At 38.5% G+C, this 16,402-nt stretch overlaps 1 protein-coding gene across 5 annotated transcripts in view; it reads right to left on the bottom strand.

Moving 5' to 3' along the window:
• Window positions 1–14,409, bottom strand: part of Deup1 (deuterosome assembly protein 1) — a 102,350-nt gene extending 87,941 nt beyond the window's left edge. The window contains exons 1-2 of one of the 5 annotated variants that reach the window (XR_013437829.1): window positions 13,913–14,408; window positions 12,708–12,780 (exon numbers count right to left, since the gene is read on the bottom strand). Coding sequence is in view for 3 of the 5 variants with exons in the window: in XM_078046866.1 (XP_077902992.1) it covers window positions 12,708–12,736 (29 nt within the window). In the remaining 2 variants the exon portion in view is untranslated. Of the gene's footprint in view, window positions 1–12,707; window positions 12,781–13,912 lie in introns of those variants that run through there. The other 4 variants (XM_078046866.1, XM_078046865.1, XM_078046868.1 and 1 more) reach the window with 4 other exon arrangements.
• Window positions 14,410–16,402: the final 1,993 nt, after the last annotated feature.

Genomic DNA, 16,402 nt, shown 5'->3' with positions numbered 1-16,402 from the left:
GGATGTAGAAATTGACAGTGGGATAATGTAACAGTGGTTCATTTTATGCTTTCAACATAGCCCTTGCTGCTCTGCCACTGCAACTTATTTTTTAAATGCACTAGTTTCTTTCTCTTCTTCTCTCCTTGCTCTTTCCTAATCTCTCCTCCTCCCTAATCTTGGGGGGAAGCAGGATAACCTTTCTTCCTTATTTTAGGCAGGTTCATCTGTCCATGAATACACACCCCTACCATAAGAATGAAGTAATCTAGACTTTGGAATAGTACTAGAAGATCTCAGAAATGATTTTCTCCCAAATTAACAAGTGAATCACAACTCCAACAGAGAATATGTAGAATGTAATCTTTGAATTACCTCTTTAAAAGCCCCCTGTTCCTGCTGATGGACAGATTCACAGCCTCTGGGACAGGAGTCCCCTCTGTTTCTCCTTTGCTAGCAAAGCAAAACAACTTTCTTCCTTTTCCTCAAAAAAAAAAAAAATCTGTTGGCTGTAAATGTGTGGGGTTATCTCTGGGCTCTCTGTTCTCTTCCACTGGTCTGTATGTTTTTATGCCAGTAATGCTGTTTTGATTACTCTTGTTTTGTAGTGTATTTTGAAGTGAGTTGGTATATTGCTTCTTGATTTGTTTTTTATTGTTTTTGTTTTTGCTCAGCATTGTATTAGCTATTCAGGGTCTCACTGCAGTAAGAATGGCTATTTTCAAAGAGAAAATAAGAAGTGCTGGTGTAACAGGGGTTCACTTGATGTTTTGACTATATCCCTTGTGGCTTTGAAACTTAAATTTTTTTTTCTTTTTCCCAATCTCCTTTTCCCTAAAATTCTCCTCCCTGATCTTCTTTTTCTCTCTAATCTCATTTTCTCTGAATCACTTCTATAAAAGCCCCCTATATTCCTCCAGATGGGAAGAATCACAGCTTTGGGACAGGACTCCCCTATGTTTCTCCCTTGCTAGCAAAGCAATAAACCTTCTTTTTCCTTTTTCTCAAAACTGTGTCTTCATGAATGGATTGGCATTGGGGACAAGGACTGAGCTTTCAGCAACACTGGCAAGGATATGAAGAAAGACAAACCCTTTTCAATGTTGCTGAAAATTTAGTAGAGTCATTATGGAGATCAGTATAGAGTTTTGTTTTGTTTTGTTTTTTTAACCTGAAAACACAATACCATATAATCCAGCAGTCCCATATACACAATGGAAATGAACTTGTTGAAAAGACACCTGAAATCCCATGTTTAATACTATTCACAATAGCCAGGGTATATAATCAACTAAATGTCTACCAGGAGATGAATGGATAAAGGAAATGTGGTTTATATACATAATAGAATTCTACTGAGCCACAAAAAGGATGAAACCCTGTTATTAGCTACAACATGGGCAGACCTGGAGGACAGTGCAAAGCTAAATAAGTACAGAAATGTAAGCAGTATGAATACAGAGCCTATAGAATGGGAGCAAATTTTTAACATACATACATCAGATAGAGCACTAATCTCTAGGATATATACAGAACTCAAAAATCAAAGATTTCTTCTTACTCCAGTCAGAATGTCAGCTACTAAGAATACAAACAACAATAGGTGTTGGCGAGAATGTGGGGGAAAAGACACACTCATACATTGCTGGTGGGACTGCAAATTGGTGCAGCCAATCTGGAAAACAGTATGGAGATTCCTTGGAAAGCTTTGAATGGAACTACCATTTCACCCAGCTATTCTACTCCTCAGTTTATACCCAAAGGGCTTAAAAACAACATACTACAGGGACACAGCCACATCAATGTTATTAGCAGCACAATTCACAATAGGTAAATTGTGGAGCCAACTTAGGTGCCCCTCTGTGGATGTATGGATAAAGAAAATGTGGAGCATATACAAAATGGAATATTACTCAGCATAAAAGAGAATAAAATCATGACATTTGCAGGTAAATGCTAAGTGAAGTAAACCAATCCCAAAAAAACAAATGTCAAATGTTTTTTCTGATATAACGATGTGATTCATAATGGGGATGGGAGGGGAAGCATGGGAGGAATAGACAAACTTTAGATAGGGCAAAGGGGAGGGAGGGGAAGAGAGGGGGCATAGGGGTAGGAAAGACAGTGGAATGAGATAGACATCATTACCCTAGGTACATGTATGAAGACACGAGTGGTGTCCCTCTACTTTGTGTACAACCAGAGACATGATAAATTTTGCTCTATATGTATAATATGAATTGAATTGCATTCTGCTGTCATATGTAACAAATTAGATTAAATAAAGTAAACAAAAATTTAAAATAAGCACTATATTATCTCATTCATGTGGAGTTTAAAAAAGGTTAATCTTAGAGCAGTTGACAGCAGAATGATGGTTTCTAGATACTGGAGGAGCAGTGAGAAGTGCACAATGCTATTGTTGTTTGACAGGAAGAATAAGATTTTAATTTGTTCTTTTTAGATAAACATAACAGTAGAGTATATTTTGACCTATTATACATACATGGACCATATCTTATTCTAATTAGGATCCCATTCTTGTGGTTTTATATGATATGAAGATTCGCTGTAGTAGTTATTCATATATGAACATAGAAAAGTTCTATCTGATTCATTCCATTGTCTTTCCTATTCCTACCCCTCTCCCTTCCCTTCATTTCCTTTTGTCTAATACACTGAACTTCATTTCTCCCCCACCCTTTAATGTGTGTTAGCATCCATATATTAAAGAGAATATTCAATCTTTTGTTTCTTGAACTTGGCTTATTTCACTTAGCATGATAGTCTCCAGATCTATTCATTTACCAGCAAAAGTCAATATTATGGCTAATATTCCATTGTGTATTTATACCAAATTTTCTTTATCCATTCATTTATTGAAGGGCACCTATGTTAGTTCCATAGGTTAGCTATTTATTGTGAGTTGAGTTGCTATAAACACTGATGTGGCTGTGTCACTGTAGTATGCTGATTTTAAGTCCTTTGAGTATATGTTGAGGAGTTGGATAACTGGATCAAATGGTGGTTCTGTTCCATGCTTCTGAGGAATCTCCATACTGCTTTCCATAGTAGTTGTACCAGTGTTCAGTCCCACCAGCAATGTATGAATGTACCCTTTTTCCCATATCAGGAGAAATAAGTTTTGGTATTCCAGGGCACAGCAGGGTCAATATGATCAACAAAAAACACTATATGTCTTAAAATAGAGGAAAGGAATTTAAATTTACTACTCATAAAGAAATGATAAAAGTTTAAGGTGATAGATACATTAATTACCTTGAGTTGATCATTATATGATGCACACATAAATCAAAACATCATATTATATCTCATAAATATATAAAAACATTAAGTGCAAATAAATAAAATACCTTTTTTTAAAAAAAAAAAAGAGCCAGGGTAAGATGCATGGTTATTCATGGAGGTAACCCACAGCAGTTTTGTGGCTGGTGGGCTCTTTAACACCCAAATCCTTTAAAATATAAGCTTACATACTGACTCTTAGAAAAAGCAGACCCTCTTCAGATGGACTGCTACAATGACTGTATGGCTTGTTATCTACACCAAGATGGTTTTGAAAGTGAAAGGGGTATTAGTAATAATTATGCTAGGATACCAGGTGGAAACAGTGATTATTCTGGGCAAATTGAAACGTAAGGTCATCGTACTATTCATAGATCTGGAAAATGGAAGTGGAAAGACAGGTTTATAAAATAGAAAAGAGAAAAGGAAATAGAAAGTGAGTTCAGTTTGGGAATTTAAAAGACAAATAGAGAAGTAATCATGGAGGGAAAGGAGGAGGCAGGGAGAAACAGAGAAAAGAGAGTAGAGAGTAGAGTATTTCATGAAACATGGAATGGTCTAAGAAATGTGTTTCCAAATGGGTTGATAAGCAATTGTATTAGGTCTTAACTTTTTCAAAATCTTTTTAGTGAAACTCATTCTAAAATATATTACATACTTATTTGCCTAAGCTAATAGGCTATACTAAATATAATTTAACTTTTCCATGGTGACTCACAGACCCTGTTCTGTACATCAAATTCTGTACCCCATAAGAAACATTAACAAGACCAAGTAGGAGAGACTCCAGGAGAAGTCTCAGAACACACATTCATAGACATTGCTGTGATATCAATCTGTTCTTTAGTCAGTTGTCTCTCCTACAGTAGTAAAGTGAAAGATTCGTTATTTTAGGACTTTTAGGTCATAGTTTCATAGTTACCCTTCTTCAAAATTAATTACTGAGTAGTAGATTTAAAAAATTTTTCTCAATCCTTTTCTTGTCATCCAAAAAATGTTATTTACTGTCATCATTATTGTTTGCTGAGTTAGCAGCACTAAAATGCCTATTTTTAAAAATATATTTTTTTTAGTTGTGGATGGACACAATTTATTTATTTATTTATTTATTTATTTATTTATTTATTTATTTATTTATTTATTTATTTTTATGTGGTGCTGAGGATCAAACCCAGTGCCTCACACATGCCAGATGAGTGTGCTACCACTGAGCCACAAACCCAGCCCCTAAAATGCCTTTTTTTACTGCATAATTGAGACGGCGGCTCATATTCAGTTCATTCTTTTCTCTTGTTTGTAAGAAGCTTAATGCTGTGATGTGGAGGTGGCATAAACCTCACTATTAAAAAAAATGGGTGCTTAAATATACTTATAAAAACTTCTCTAAAGCCTTTATCATGACAATAAAAGGGAGGCATTAATAGAAATAAAATGCAATGCCATATCCTCCAAGTTTCTATCAATGTTTTATCAGAATTCTAGGAATGTACAAATTTGAAAATCTCTTTTTTGTGTGTGTTCTAAAGAGAACATAAATACCTACATTAAAATACCTACATTACAAATGATTTTTTAAAAATAACTTTTCACATTTCAAATAACTTCTTAGTGACCAATGAAAGGAGGTGAGAAGACAGTGACAGTGAAATATTAGTATCACCATCTTTATTTTCAAGTGGTTCTTGATGATTATTTGGAAGTATAAATAGCTTCAATGTCTTCATAAACTTATGCACCTAAATCATTACTTCACAGTAATATATACAAATATATAATACAATTAATAATAATGTTTATCTATACATGCATCACTTGGGCTCTGAAAGCCAATCTCTAGGACAATTGAATTTCCTCTTGAAATAAAGCCTATTTGATAAGAAACCAGCATTAGTACACGTGAGGCTAGTCATTTTATTCTTTGCTCTTTAAAACTGGAGCCAGCTATTTCACTAGATCCCAACAGGGAAGAATTAGCTAAGAAATGATAAGAACAGTTTTTCCAATTCCAGACAATTTTTAAAAATTTCTTTTCTTTTTCTTTTCTTTTTTTTTTTTTTGGTATTGGAGATTGAACCCAGGTCTCTTAACCACAGAGCTACATCTCCTATCCTTTTAAAATTTTGATACAGATCTAACCAAGCCTTGCTAAACTGCTGAAGCTGGCCTTGAACTTGTGATCTTCCTGCTTCAGCCTCTGGAGGCACATGCGCCACTGTACCTGGCTGAACAATTGCTAATGAACCTCTTATGACAGCTTGTTGTGATAATTTCTTAATGTGCACCTGCTGCCAAAGCTCCTGAGCTCCAGATTTCTATATCTTCCTACCAATTTGACATTGACATTTCCATAGAGTGTCTAGTTGCCTCTCAAATATCATGAATTCAAAACAGAGCTCTTGACTCCCTGCACCAGAAACTTGTTCCCAGCCCAGGGCTTCCTAACTGGCATAACTGCTACTGGTCGCGTAAGATAAAAATTCTTCAGGATTTATTTCTCCCTCAAACTACTCAAACAACAGTATATCTTACTGGTACTACTTCCACTATATGTCCTAAGTTCTAACCACTTTTTACCATATCTAGTGATAAAGGTTGATCTGGATTATCCTTATCACTCATCTGCTAGTTTTCTATAGTTTGGAGATGACTTCACTGTATCCCCCAAAGGATTCACATGTTGAAAGTTTGGTGCCTACTGTAGTGATGTTGAGAAGTGATGTAATCTTTAAGAGGTGTAGTCTAGTGAGAGACAATTATGTCACTGGAAATATCACCCTTCAAAGAGATGAATGTAGTTCTCACAGGATCCTCGTTAGTTCCTATGAGGGTGAGTTATAAAAAAGAGAAAGCCTGGCCACTGAATCTTTCTGACTTCTTTCCATGTGATCTCTTCAGAACCTGCTCCCACCATCCTGATGCCATCTGCCGTAAGACCCTCCTATAGGGCTTCCTGATCTTGGACTTTCAGCCTCCAAAACTGTGAGGTAAATGTGTGCCTTTTCTTTATAAAGTGCACAACATTAAGTGTTTTGTTATAGTAACAGAAGATGAAATAGTGACTACCTTAGATATCCATCTTTCCTTACTTTCATATTTACAGTGCTCTGATATTATTCAGAGTAGAAATGTATACAGTTAAGAAATAGATACATTTCTCAGTGTTCCTTCAGAGAGACATGGCCATGTAACAAAATCTGGCCTGCGAAAGGTAAGAAACATTACTCAAAAGTTATTTAAAAGAGGATTGTTGCAGATGTTGTGGATGCTCTATATATCCTCATGTTTACCACTTCAGGACACTGGCCTGATTTCCAGTGGATAAATTCCTTGGGCTGGGTGCCTTCCATAGCTACTAGTATCTTGTCACCTGTGTGATTACAAGAGTTTTTGCTTTGCTTGTCTGTGTTTCCTACCCTTGCCCTCCAATGTGCTATTCTTCCCAAGGAATTAGAAGGAACATTTGAAAACAGAAAATATCATGTAAAATGTTTAAAACTAGATGATAATTTTTAATGGAAAATGTCATATCTTTTCTCTAAGTCCTCCAGTGATTTTTACACAGTGAAATCCAAAGTTTTTACCCAGGTCTGCAGTGTCCTATAGGATCCGGCCCTATTTGCCTTTCTGATTTCACCTCTAACCAGATTTCTCCTTGCTTGCTTCTTTCTAATCTTACTGGCCTCCTTTCTGTTCCTTGAAAACACCAAGCATGTACCAGCTTCAGAAGCTTGGCTTTTGCTTATTCCTTTTTGTGGAATACTGATCCCCAGCATATCCATGTGTCTAGTTTTCTCACTTTCTTCAGGTCTTTTCAAATGCCTCCTTCAGATTTATTCTGTAACTTTTTATTCTAATAATTTGCTTACTTTTTCTTCCTAACAGCTATTATCCTGGCCTCCAATATAAAGAAAATTGTATATCTAAAAAATGTACTATAGTAAGAATCCTCCCACTAGATTGTAAGCTCCATGAGGTCCTGGATATCATTGTGTAGCCACAGTATCAGTCTTGAACTACCAACCATAAGAAAAATATGAATACTAATTTATTTGTGTATTTTAAGACTCTGAACACTTACTTAAAATTTGTGTTCCAATAGGCCTGTTCTAACGTTTTGCATCAGGAGAATGGGGTACAGCCTTATCACTATAAGTTGGTGGTGAAAGTTCAGTTTCTTGATTCAATCTATTGTCACTTGGAGGAAGAGAGTCCTCAGTACTGCTATGTGGAGTTGGCACTGAGGCTTCCCAACAGCTCTTTACCGATACTATCTTGGTTGGGAAGGGCAAGAGTGCCTCTTTATTCCCCATCACATGGCCTCTACTGACATTGAGTTAGTGGCCTTATTACCATTTTTGCTCAAAATGTCGTGCTTTTCTTTGCCATTGTAAGTGTGTATGTATCTCAATTTCATTATTCCTGAGTTCATGGGTTATAGCACCAGTCTCATATCCCACCTCAGTTTCTATTAAGATACTCACTGCATGGGCAATCCTACCAGCTATTTTCTAGAAGTTAAGTGTTCTACTTATCCACCAATTTCTTCCTATTCTTGAATCATTTTAAGAAGCATATAATTTGAAAATTATAAGATTAGAATAAAAGTATTTTCATTTCTCCTTAGAGAAAATTTAGAAGCCATTTCACTTTATGGATTCTATAGTATACCTGGCTCTCTCCTCTTATGCATAGTGGCATTTGTATAGTTTAAGGTTAGACACTCCATTGCACTATGGCTTGGCTAATGAATTTCCCCAGGGACAGTTATGCTGCATGTTTGTACTGAGTATGGCACTCAATAATGACCAAATATTCCTATGAATTTCAGGATATAATATAATTTAAGTAACACTAAAAGATGAAAGCAATGTACCTTAGTATGTTATCTTCAGAGACTCCATAAAAGCATACCCTAGTCTAACTTGTCTCTGACCATGAAGCCATTCCTACATAACCATGTTCCACACACTCCCCAATTAATGGTAAACCTTCAATGCCCCAAAAGAATCTCTAAAACATTTCCAGCATTAATTTTTTCACACCCTGCTTTCATACAACTCTACTTCTAATTCTGAACTCTTGACTCCACTTTTCCCTGATCCTTTGAATGTTGTATTTATATCTGATCTCCCTTTGTTTGACACTATTACTCATTATAGGTTCTCATTCTTTCAGTTCATTTATTCATTCACATACGCTGACTGCATACCCACACCTGGCAGGCACTGTGCTGGACCCTGTGATGCAGTAGGGAAGAAGACTAACAGTGCTGAATAGAACTGGAGCTCCTGGAATCCACTGACATACAGTGTTGCTGAATTGACTCCATGTTCCTATTTTCACTGCTGCTTTTTCCTATTTTCCCATTTTTGTCTCTATTTCTCCCTTTTTGCTTCATAAGTTTACCATTCAATGAGACTGCTCCTTTCGTCTAGGGAGATGATAAGTGTTGTGCTCACATCTTTGTAACCTTCATGTGTTTAGCACTTCTCTGGTTTATAAATGCTCTGATAGAGGTTCACAAATGTTCCAGGTAGTTTTAAGGTGACAGAAAACCGAGCACCACAGAACACCAGGTCAGGTGAACTGTATTTAGCCTCTAATGTTTAAACCTAGGTTTATACATATCAGGCCCTTTTCTTCTCCTTTTCCTCCCCCCACCCTCTCCTTTCTTCCCCCTCTTCCTCCTTCATGATACTTCCTGTAATGCATGTAACAATCTTACAGTTCTGTAAAAGTCACCTGCAAATGTATCTACACAGTGGTGTTTTTTCACCTTTCCCTAAACTCGACAAGAGCTTAATTATTCTCCCCAAAGAGTCTTAACTTCTTTATTTTCTTCCTCCCTTTCTCCCTTCTTTTTGAATTTCCTTTCAAAACTACTCACTGAATTCCTATAATCATTTAGCATTGTGCTAACATTTCAGACTCTACCTTCAAGTTAAATGTCCAGATTTTTACCCCAGGTCTACTTCACTTTATTTCTTCACTAGGGAAATAAGAAATTAGAAGAAGTTGTCAAATTTGATAACTCTGGAGAATAAATTTATGTATGGAATGGAAGGTAAAGTATGATGGAGAGAGAATAGCCTGGGTCATCCAGAAATCAAGAGAATCAATCAAATTATAAGGAACTCTCAATGTGCAAGAATAATAATACTAAAATTTATTAAAGTTGCAATATATTGACATAACAGAAAAAATGAGTTTTTACAAACTAATTAAAACTATATTTAACTAATCAAAAAATGCCAGTAAGTAAAGTTGTGATTCTGAATGAATGTATCTCACAGGGAAAGGGCACTTTAAGGGTTAAGAAAGATGTACACGTAGAAAAGCAGTGTTTTGAAGGACCTTTCTTTATTCAGATGTGAAAAGCTAAGCTTTATATTCATCTATCTTGTTTCATTGAAAATATGGCTCTCGGGCTGGGGATGTGGCTCAAGCAGTAACGTGCTCACCTGGCATGTGTGGGGTGGGTGCTGGATTTGATCCTCAGAACCACATAAAAATAAAATAAAGATGTTGTATACACCAAAAACTGAAAAATAAATATTAAAAAATTCTTTCTCTAAAAGAAAAGAAAAGAAAATATGACTCTCATGGTAAATAAGAATTTGGTGGATGGTGTAGCATACTTAGATTTTTAGGAAGCATCCAACAAAGTCCTATGAAAGAGATCAATGGCTAAGGTATAAGTCACAGAATAAAAAAATATAGAATATTCAGTAGAAGAAAATGAGACTTTTAGTTAAAGATGGATGAATACACACACTTTTCTCCCTTCCTAAATTTTACTAAAATAAAACAAGGGGATTTTTTAACATACAAGGTTAAGTCTACAAGGACAAAAATAATGAGAATAATGGGAGCTGGTGGTAGAGGAAAACAAGAAGCAACCCAAGTAGGTACTTCTGGAAGCAGGGCGTGAGTGTAAACCTGAAGTTAGGAGGAACGACAAAGAAGGAGTTGGGCTCCTAGGTCTTCTCGCTGGCATTAGACTCAAGGCATATTCTCTGGGAAAAGGGAAAACACAGAGGCTCTGGACTGAGGGACTACCAGGCACAGTGGTGGCAGGGCCACTATGCTGGAAACTGGGGGAGAGGGTTAAGTTAAAGTCTCACAGTGTTAGTCTAAATTTCCAGCGTCCTCCTCTTCCTCCACTCCCAGAATGCTAGCAACCCAATGTACATCCTCTAGGAAGGAGGATGAAGATCTGATCAGCCTGACATCAAATCCTGCAAACAAATAGCCTACCTCAAATGGCCACACAATGATGACCACTGTTATTAAACCCCTCCATGTGTACCTGCTTTCTTCACATCTACTTTCTACTCTATTATTATTATTATTATCATTATTTTGATACTAAAGGTTGAACTTGGGGGCACTTGACCACTAAGCCACATCCTCGGCCCTACTTTGTATTTTATTTAGAGACAGGGTTTCAACTGAGTTGCTTAGGGCATCACTTTTGTTGAGGCTGGCTTTGAACTTGGGATCCTCCTGCCTCAGTCTCCCAAACCACTGGGATTACAGGTGCATGCCACTGTGCCTGGCTACTCTATCATTCTTAAATAAGAGAAAGCAGAGGGATCCCAGGGTTATGTGAAGAAAGCCACTCACCTGAGAAAGAAGGTAGGTCAAATACAAACAGACATTTTTGAAGATATATAATCTGTGTCTTAATTCTTAATGTCATCATCATTCCAGAGAGCCAAAATGCAATCAATCCAGAATTCTAACACTTGGCTCTGCTATGGATCATAGAGTATTCCCTGAATCTCACTGCCATTCATTTCCAACAGAGAGGGAATCAGAGCCAAACATATCTGAATTCAATTGTATATTCTGGGTAGAAATTTGTGTTTTCTTTTCTGTTTCTGAGCCTCAATGTGGCAGAGTAATACTCATTCTTTTATAGATCCTCCTTGACTTAAAATGGGGTTACATCTGGATATGCTGAAAGTATCATAAGTTGAAAATGCTTGATACACTAACCTATTGAATATTGTAGTTTAGCAACACAGTACACTGTGTGTGGTATCAGTATCTTCTCGCTATCTGCTGCTGTGCAGCATTGTCAAATAGAATTATACCACGTATTGGGAAGAGATACAGACTCCAAATTTGAACTATGTGTTCTATTGAATGTATTTCTCTTCAATACCAATCATGGAGTTGATCATAAGTCAAACATCATGAGTAGGGGATGTCTCTATTATACAGCATTTAAGTTTAGACATATGGCTGCCTGGTAAGAGACCAAATTTCCTAGCGTTCTCACCTCTACCTGGGACTAAGTTCTGACCAATGGATAATAAAACCTTAGTGAGGCCTGCCACTTCCAGGTCATTCTCCCAGAAGGAAAAGTCTTGTTCTTTCCTCTTGCCCTTACCCTTCTCTCCATTAAGAGCACAGTCGTGATTGTGGGAGTTTATTTCCAGAGATGGAAATAAGGTAATGAGATGGCAAAGCTGCCCTACCAGTCCTGGTCTGCTTATCTCTGGACTAATGTATAAAATAGAAATAAACTGTAATCTTACTTAAGGCACTATATTTGGGGAGTCTATTATAAGAACTCAGATTACATAATAATATATTCTATTTTCTTACTGTAAAATGAGAATGATACCTAGCAGGACTGTTTTAAGGAAAAGGAATGGAAAAGAGTGATAGTTGTTACTATGCACCATCCAGATTTGTAAAGCTTTCCTTCAGAGCCATATGTCAAAGTCATGGTCTGAGCAGAATCACTGAAAGTGGGACACCTGGAGTGGTGTGACTAGTGCCAAAGTTCATCACAATGAAGACTGAGCGCTATAGTACATCTTCCAGATCTGAGGTCAGTTAGGGGCAAGTTAGTTAATAAAACAAAAGGAAGAAAAACCTTTGTGGCACTGGTGGCCACAAAGGGATATGGACATATTTATGAAAAAGAATTTGGTTCATTTTGCAAGCTGTTTGTTCTTGAAACTTTTGACAAAATATCCAGCTATTACTGTTTGAGAATCTGGATCTATTTTGAAACTGTGTTTAAGTGTTGAGTTTAGTTTTAAGAGCAAAAGTAGAGGAAAATAGGGACACTCAATGCAGTTAGAAAGGAGCAAGCTGTCTAGGAGTTGCTGCACTGCGGAAATGGAGAGCATCTCAGGCCAGCCTGGGCATCATCACCATACTAGACATTGGACAAAGTCATTAAAAGTTGAAAAATAGTGATTTTCAAGTACAAGACTGAGTCAAAATTGGAAAGACTTACACTAATGAATTTTAATAAGTCTCTTGAATTTTCCTCAAGTCTCCTAACCAAAAATAATTGGCACATCCTTCTATTCATAATACATTTCAAAATTCATGTTTCATCAAGGTGGTGTGGCATAATTAAATATTAATTTATTAAATAGAAATTTCTCAGCACTTACCCCACTGTAGTATGGGCTTGGTTCTCCATGTCAAGAAACTGCTACATCTGGTTTATATTTCTTGGTTTTGGATCTGTTGGAGGAAAATGATCTAGATTCCTAAAATGCTTACATTTTTCAACCTACAAAACATGAAAATTAGCTTGCTATTGGCAAATTTAGTGTTAGTTTTTCTGAGTATGGTAGCTCTTAGTATTACAAAATGTAGAAATTGTGATTTTTTTTGTTGTTCTTTTATTTTCCTTCTTTTTAAAAAAGCTCTCCTATACACTTATGATGGGTGTTACTGACAGAAACCAGCATTAATTTACTATTCAATGATCAATAGCTTGGTACCAGGTCCTTTTCAAAGTGCTCAGTACAGGTTGATGAGTAAAATAGAATTCCTGTTTCAGAGGAGGTACAGCTAGAGGTTTTGAAGCTTTCCATCCAGGTAGATCGCCTAAAGTTTTCCCTTTATTTGAATACATTCGTTCTTTATTCCTTTCTGCATTTTGTTAGACTGTATCATGAGATTTAGGTAAAAGAAAAAAAATTAAGAAATGCCTTGAGATAGAAAGAAAATGGATTTAAAATAGAACAAAAAGGATTTTGTGGGTACCGACTTACCCCTTGCCTAAAGTAAAATAATGTTTGTCCAAGCAACAAAGTTTAGTTAAAAAATAGTGCACGAGGATAAGTGGACAAAGTATTGAAAGACGCGACAACTCTTCTGAATCACTACAAAAAAGTCAATTAAAGAGTATTTGGGGGTGGTGGAGGAGGAAGACGACTCTGGGGATCCTATCACATCAAAGGAATTGGACCTGTGTGGAATTGGGGGGGGGGGGGCGGGCAAGGGTGGTGAATGAAAACCTGGCCGCAGGTAGAGATGAGTCAATGATTCTGCAGGTTTTCCGGGAAAGAGGCCCTGACGAGGTAAGTGACCAGCCCAGGTCCACACAGCTAGCTCCCAGACCTTCCCGCCCGGGCAGAACCTTGCGCTCTGGGTTCCGCAAGGCGGGTCCAGGCGTCCCGGTCGCCGTCCACCCGCCGCGCGCCCCGTCCGGCCCCGCGCAGGGGTCCAGCCGGCCTCCCGCCGGGCGACCTCGCAGGTGAGCCGCTCGCCGCTGTCCCGGCGCAGCACCAGCCGGAGCAGCCCCGCCGGCGAGGGAGAGGGCGAGGACCCGGGGACGAGGGGGCCCGGGAGCCCCGGGGCGGGTTACCTGCGTCCCGCCCGCCGCGCCGCGCTCGCCCTCGAGGCCTGAAGACCGAGCGCCCAGGTCAGCGCCGCCCGCCTGGGCCCGCCCCGTGGGGGCCGGCCACCTGCCTTCAGCGCCCACCGCCGCGCTCCCGCCGCTGAGGCCCGCCTGCCGAGGCTCGGCCGTTAGGGCCTCTCCCTCCCCGCCTGCCGGCCGCCAGGGGTTGCCATGGAGACGCGGCCCCGCTGGCCGCCGCGGGAAGGGGGATGGGCGCGGCGGGCGCAGCCCCGCTTTCTGCGGGCTCCCGGCCGCTGCAAACTTCCCCGCAGCCCGCGCCACTCTCCGTCACTCTCTGCCTGGCGTCTGCCCACTAGACAGAGGAGACCGCCTTCTGTTCCTTTGCTCTTTGTAGTCCAACAACCAAGGGCGCCTTAGAAATATTTGAGTGTCCAAGGAGATAACCAAGGAACCGAGTAAAGGGCTGGGAAATTCTGCACCCAAGTTTCTTAAATCCCCCCGGCCCTCTTGCCTCCTACCCAGATTTGAAATGGTGTGGAAGAAGAAAAAAATGATTGGGGGTATAAAGAGGTCTGCCTTTCTCTTTTCATCAAAGTGTCTTCTAGCTGGGAAGAGCTGGATTTCTTTTAACCTCTCAGTCCTCAGTTACTCCGACGGTGCTAACAGCAGCATCTGTACCTGTCTTTCCCATAAAGCACATTGATTGGGTCCTGGAAATCTGCCAGTTAGGCAATAGTCTGTATTTTTAGGGAAGAGGAAATTGCTTCTCAGTGGGGGAAACTGGAACAGAACTGAAGTGACTGATTCCAAATTCTACTTTTTTCACCAAATTCTAAGACTAATTGATGACAGAATCTGTCTCATCCTCTTGATTTCACAAAGAAAATGACAGGGGAGGTGGGTGTACACACACATACACACATACATGATTTATATTTGTATATATGATTATACTCATATATATGATTATATATTATATATGATTATATGATTTACTTCTACTGGTATGTAGAGCGATTTTTTTAAACTAGCACTTGAATTTTGTGTTTGAGAAACATTGCTACAATTAAAGAACAGAATTTCTTCCCAATACAACCAGTTAATTTCTAATTCTTTTATTTGCATTCTACTTACATGACTTTAACATCAATTTGCTACTTGAATATAGCTATCATTCTTAAACCAATCTATATCCCTTTAACTAGATTCCATATGAATTTCATAAAACCATTTCTGTTTCCTGAAAAATCAGGTTTCATAGATGAATTGTGTACAGTACTAAATAGTGTTTCACAGCTTTCACATTTCATTCTGAAAACCTTAGTCATGTTTATTATTGTCTAAATTAAATGGATCAGTGTATTTTTCCTGACTCAGGAAGGGAAAATTAACTAAGGAGGAAATTTAAAAATTTTAGGATGGCCAAGATCATTTATACAGTGTAGTGCTTTACCATTGGTAAGGACTTTCACCTGCTCATTATTTCAGGCTCAGAAATATCCTTTCAGGCAATTGTAACACATGACATTAATAGTTCCTTTTAGTAGATTGTGAAATCTAGGCTTAGAGAGAATAAATGATTTTTCCAAGATGATACATCTAGATCAAGTGCAACTACTGTATGAACCTAGGTCATCTTACTCCAAATCCAGTGCTCTTCAAATTCCAACCAAATATTAGACTTTGAATAGGTGTCTTCAAGTCTTGTATGGGTAAATGTATGTAGAATTCACATTTTCAGAAGAAGGAATGGATGTGGAAAAGGCTAGCCAAACCTGTGAGAAGATGTAGTGTAATGGATTTTAGAAAAATTTAAATATAGACAAGACCCCTGATATGGTTTGGATCTGGAATGTCCCCTGAAAACCTCATGTTTTTGAAAACATTATCTCTTGTGCTATGGCATGATTCAGACATAGGACTTCTAGGCAAGGAAGAGAGCTGTAACTTTACCCATGAATCCATTTGAGAGATTAATAATTTGAATGGGTGGCAACCATAGGCAGGTGGGGTAGGAGGAAGTAGATTACTAGTGTGCCTTTGGGGTTTCTATCCCCCTCCCTCACTCCTTGTGTTGTGGGGGACAGACCAGGCAAGGCACCAAAGATAGCAGGAAACAGTTTTATTTGACTGCAGCCAGGTTCAGAGGGTACAGCTTTCACTGTAATCAATTAATCCCCTGAACCGGGAGTTCAGGTAGTTTCAGAACTTTATACCCAGTGTGTAAGGGGAGGGGCTCAGAAGTTCACAGTCTGCAGAAGTTCACACAAAAGCAGCTTTTTCTTTCACTGTTTGGGCAAGTTAATCCTTCAAGGACAACATCTGAGAAAGGGAGAGCTTCTTCTCCTCTTTCTTCCCTCCCCCTGCCAGCTGTTAACCATGGGGCCCAATTGGTTACTTCTCTTAGAAATGTAGAGATCTCTGTGAAGCTCCAACTCAAGGCCAAAGGCCTTATTAAAAGATTTGTCTTTTTTTTTTATCACATTTTGCATTTGT

Source organism: Ictidomys tridecemlineatus, chromosome 4, assembly GCF_052094955.1.
Source record: "Ictidomys tridecemlineatus isolate mIctTri1 chromosome 4, mIctTri1.hap1, whole genome shotgun sequence".
Taxonomy (NCBI): Eukaryota; Metazoa; Chordata; class Mammalia; order Rodentia; family Sciuridae; genus Ictidomys; species Ictidomys tridecemlineatus.
Note: the sequence above shows the minus strand (reverse complement) of the source record. Positions and strands in the feature narration are given on the sequence as shown.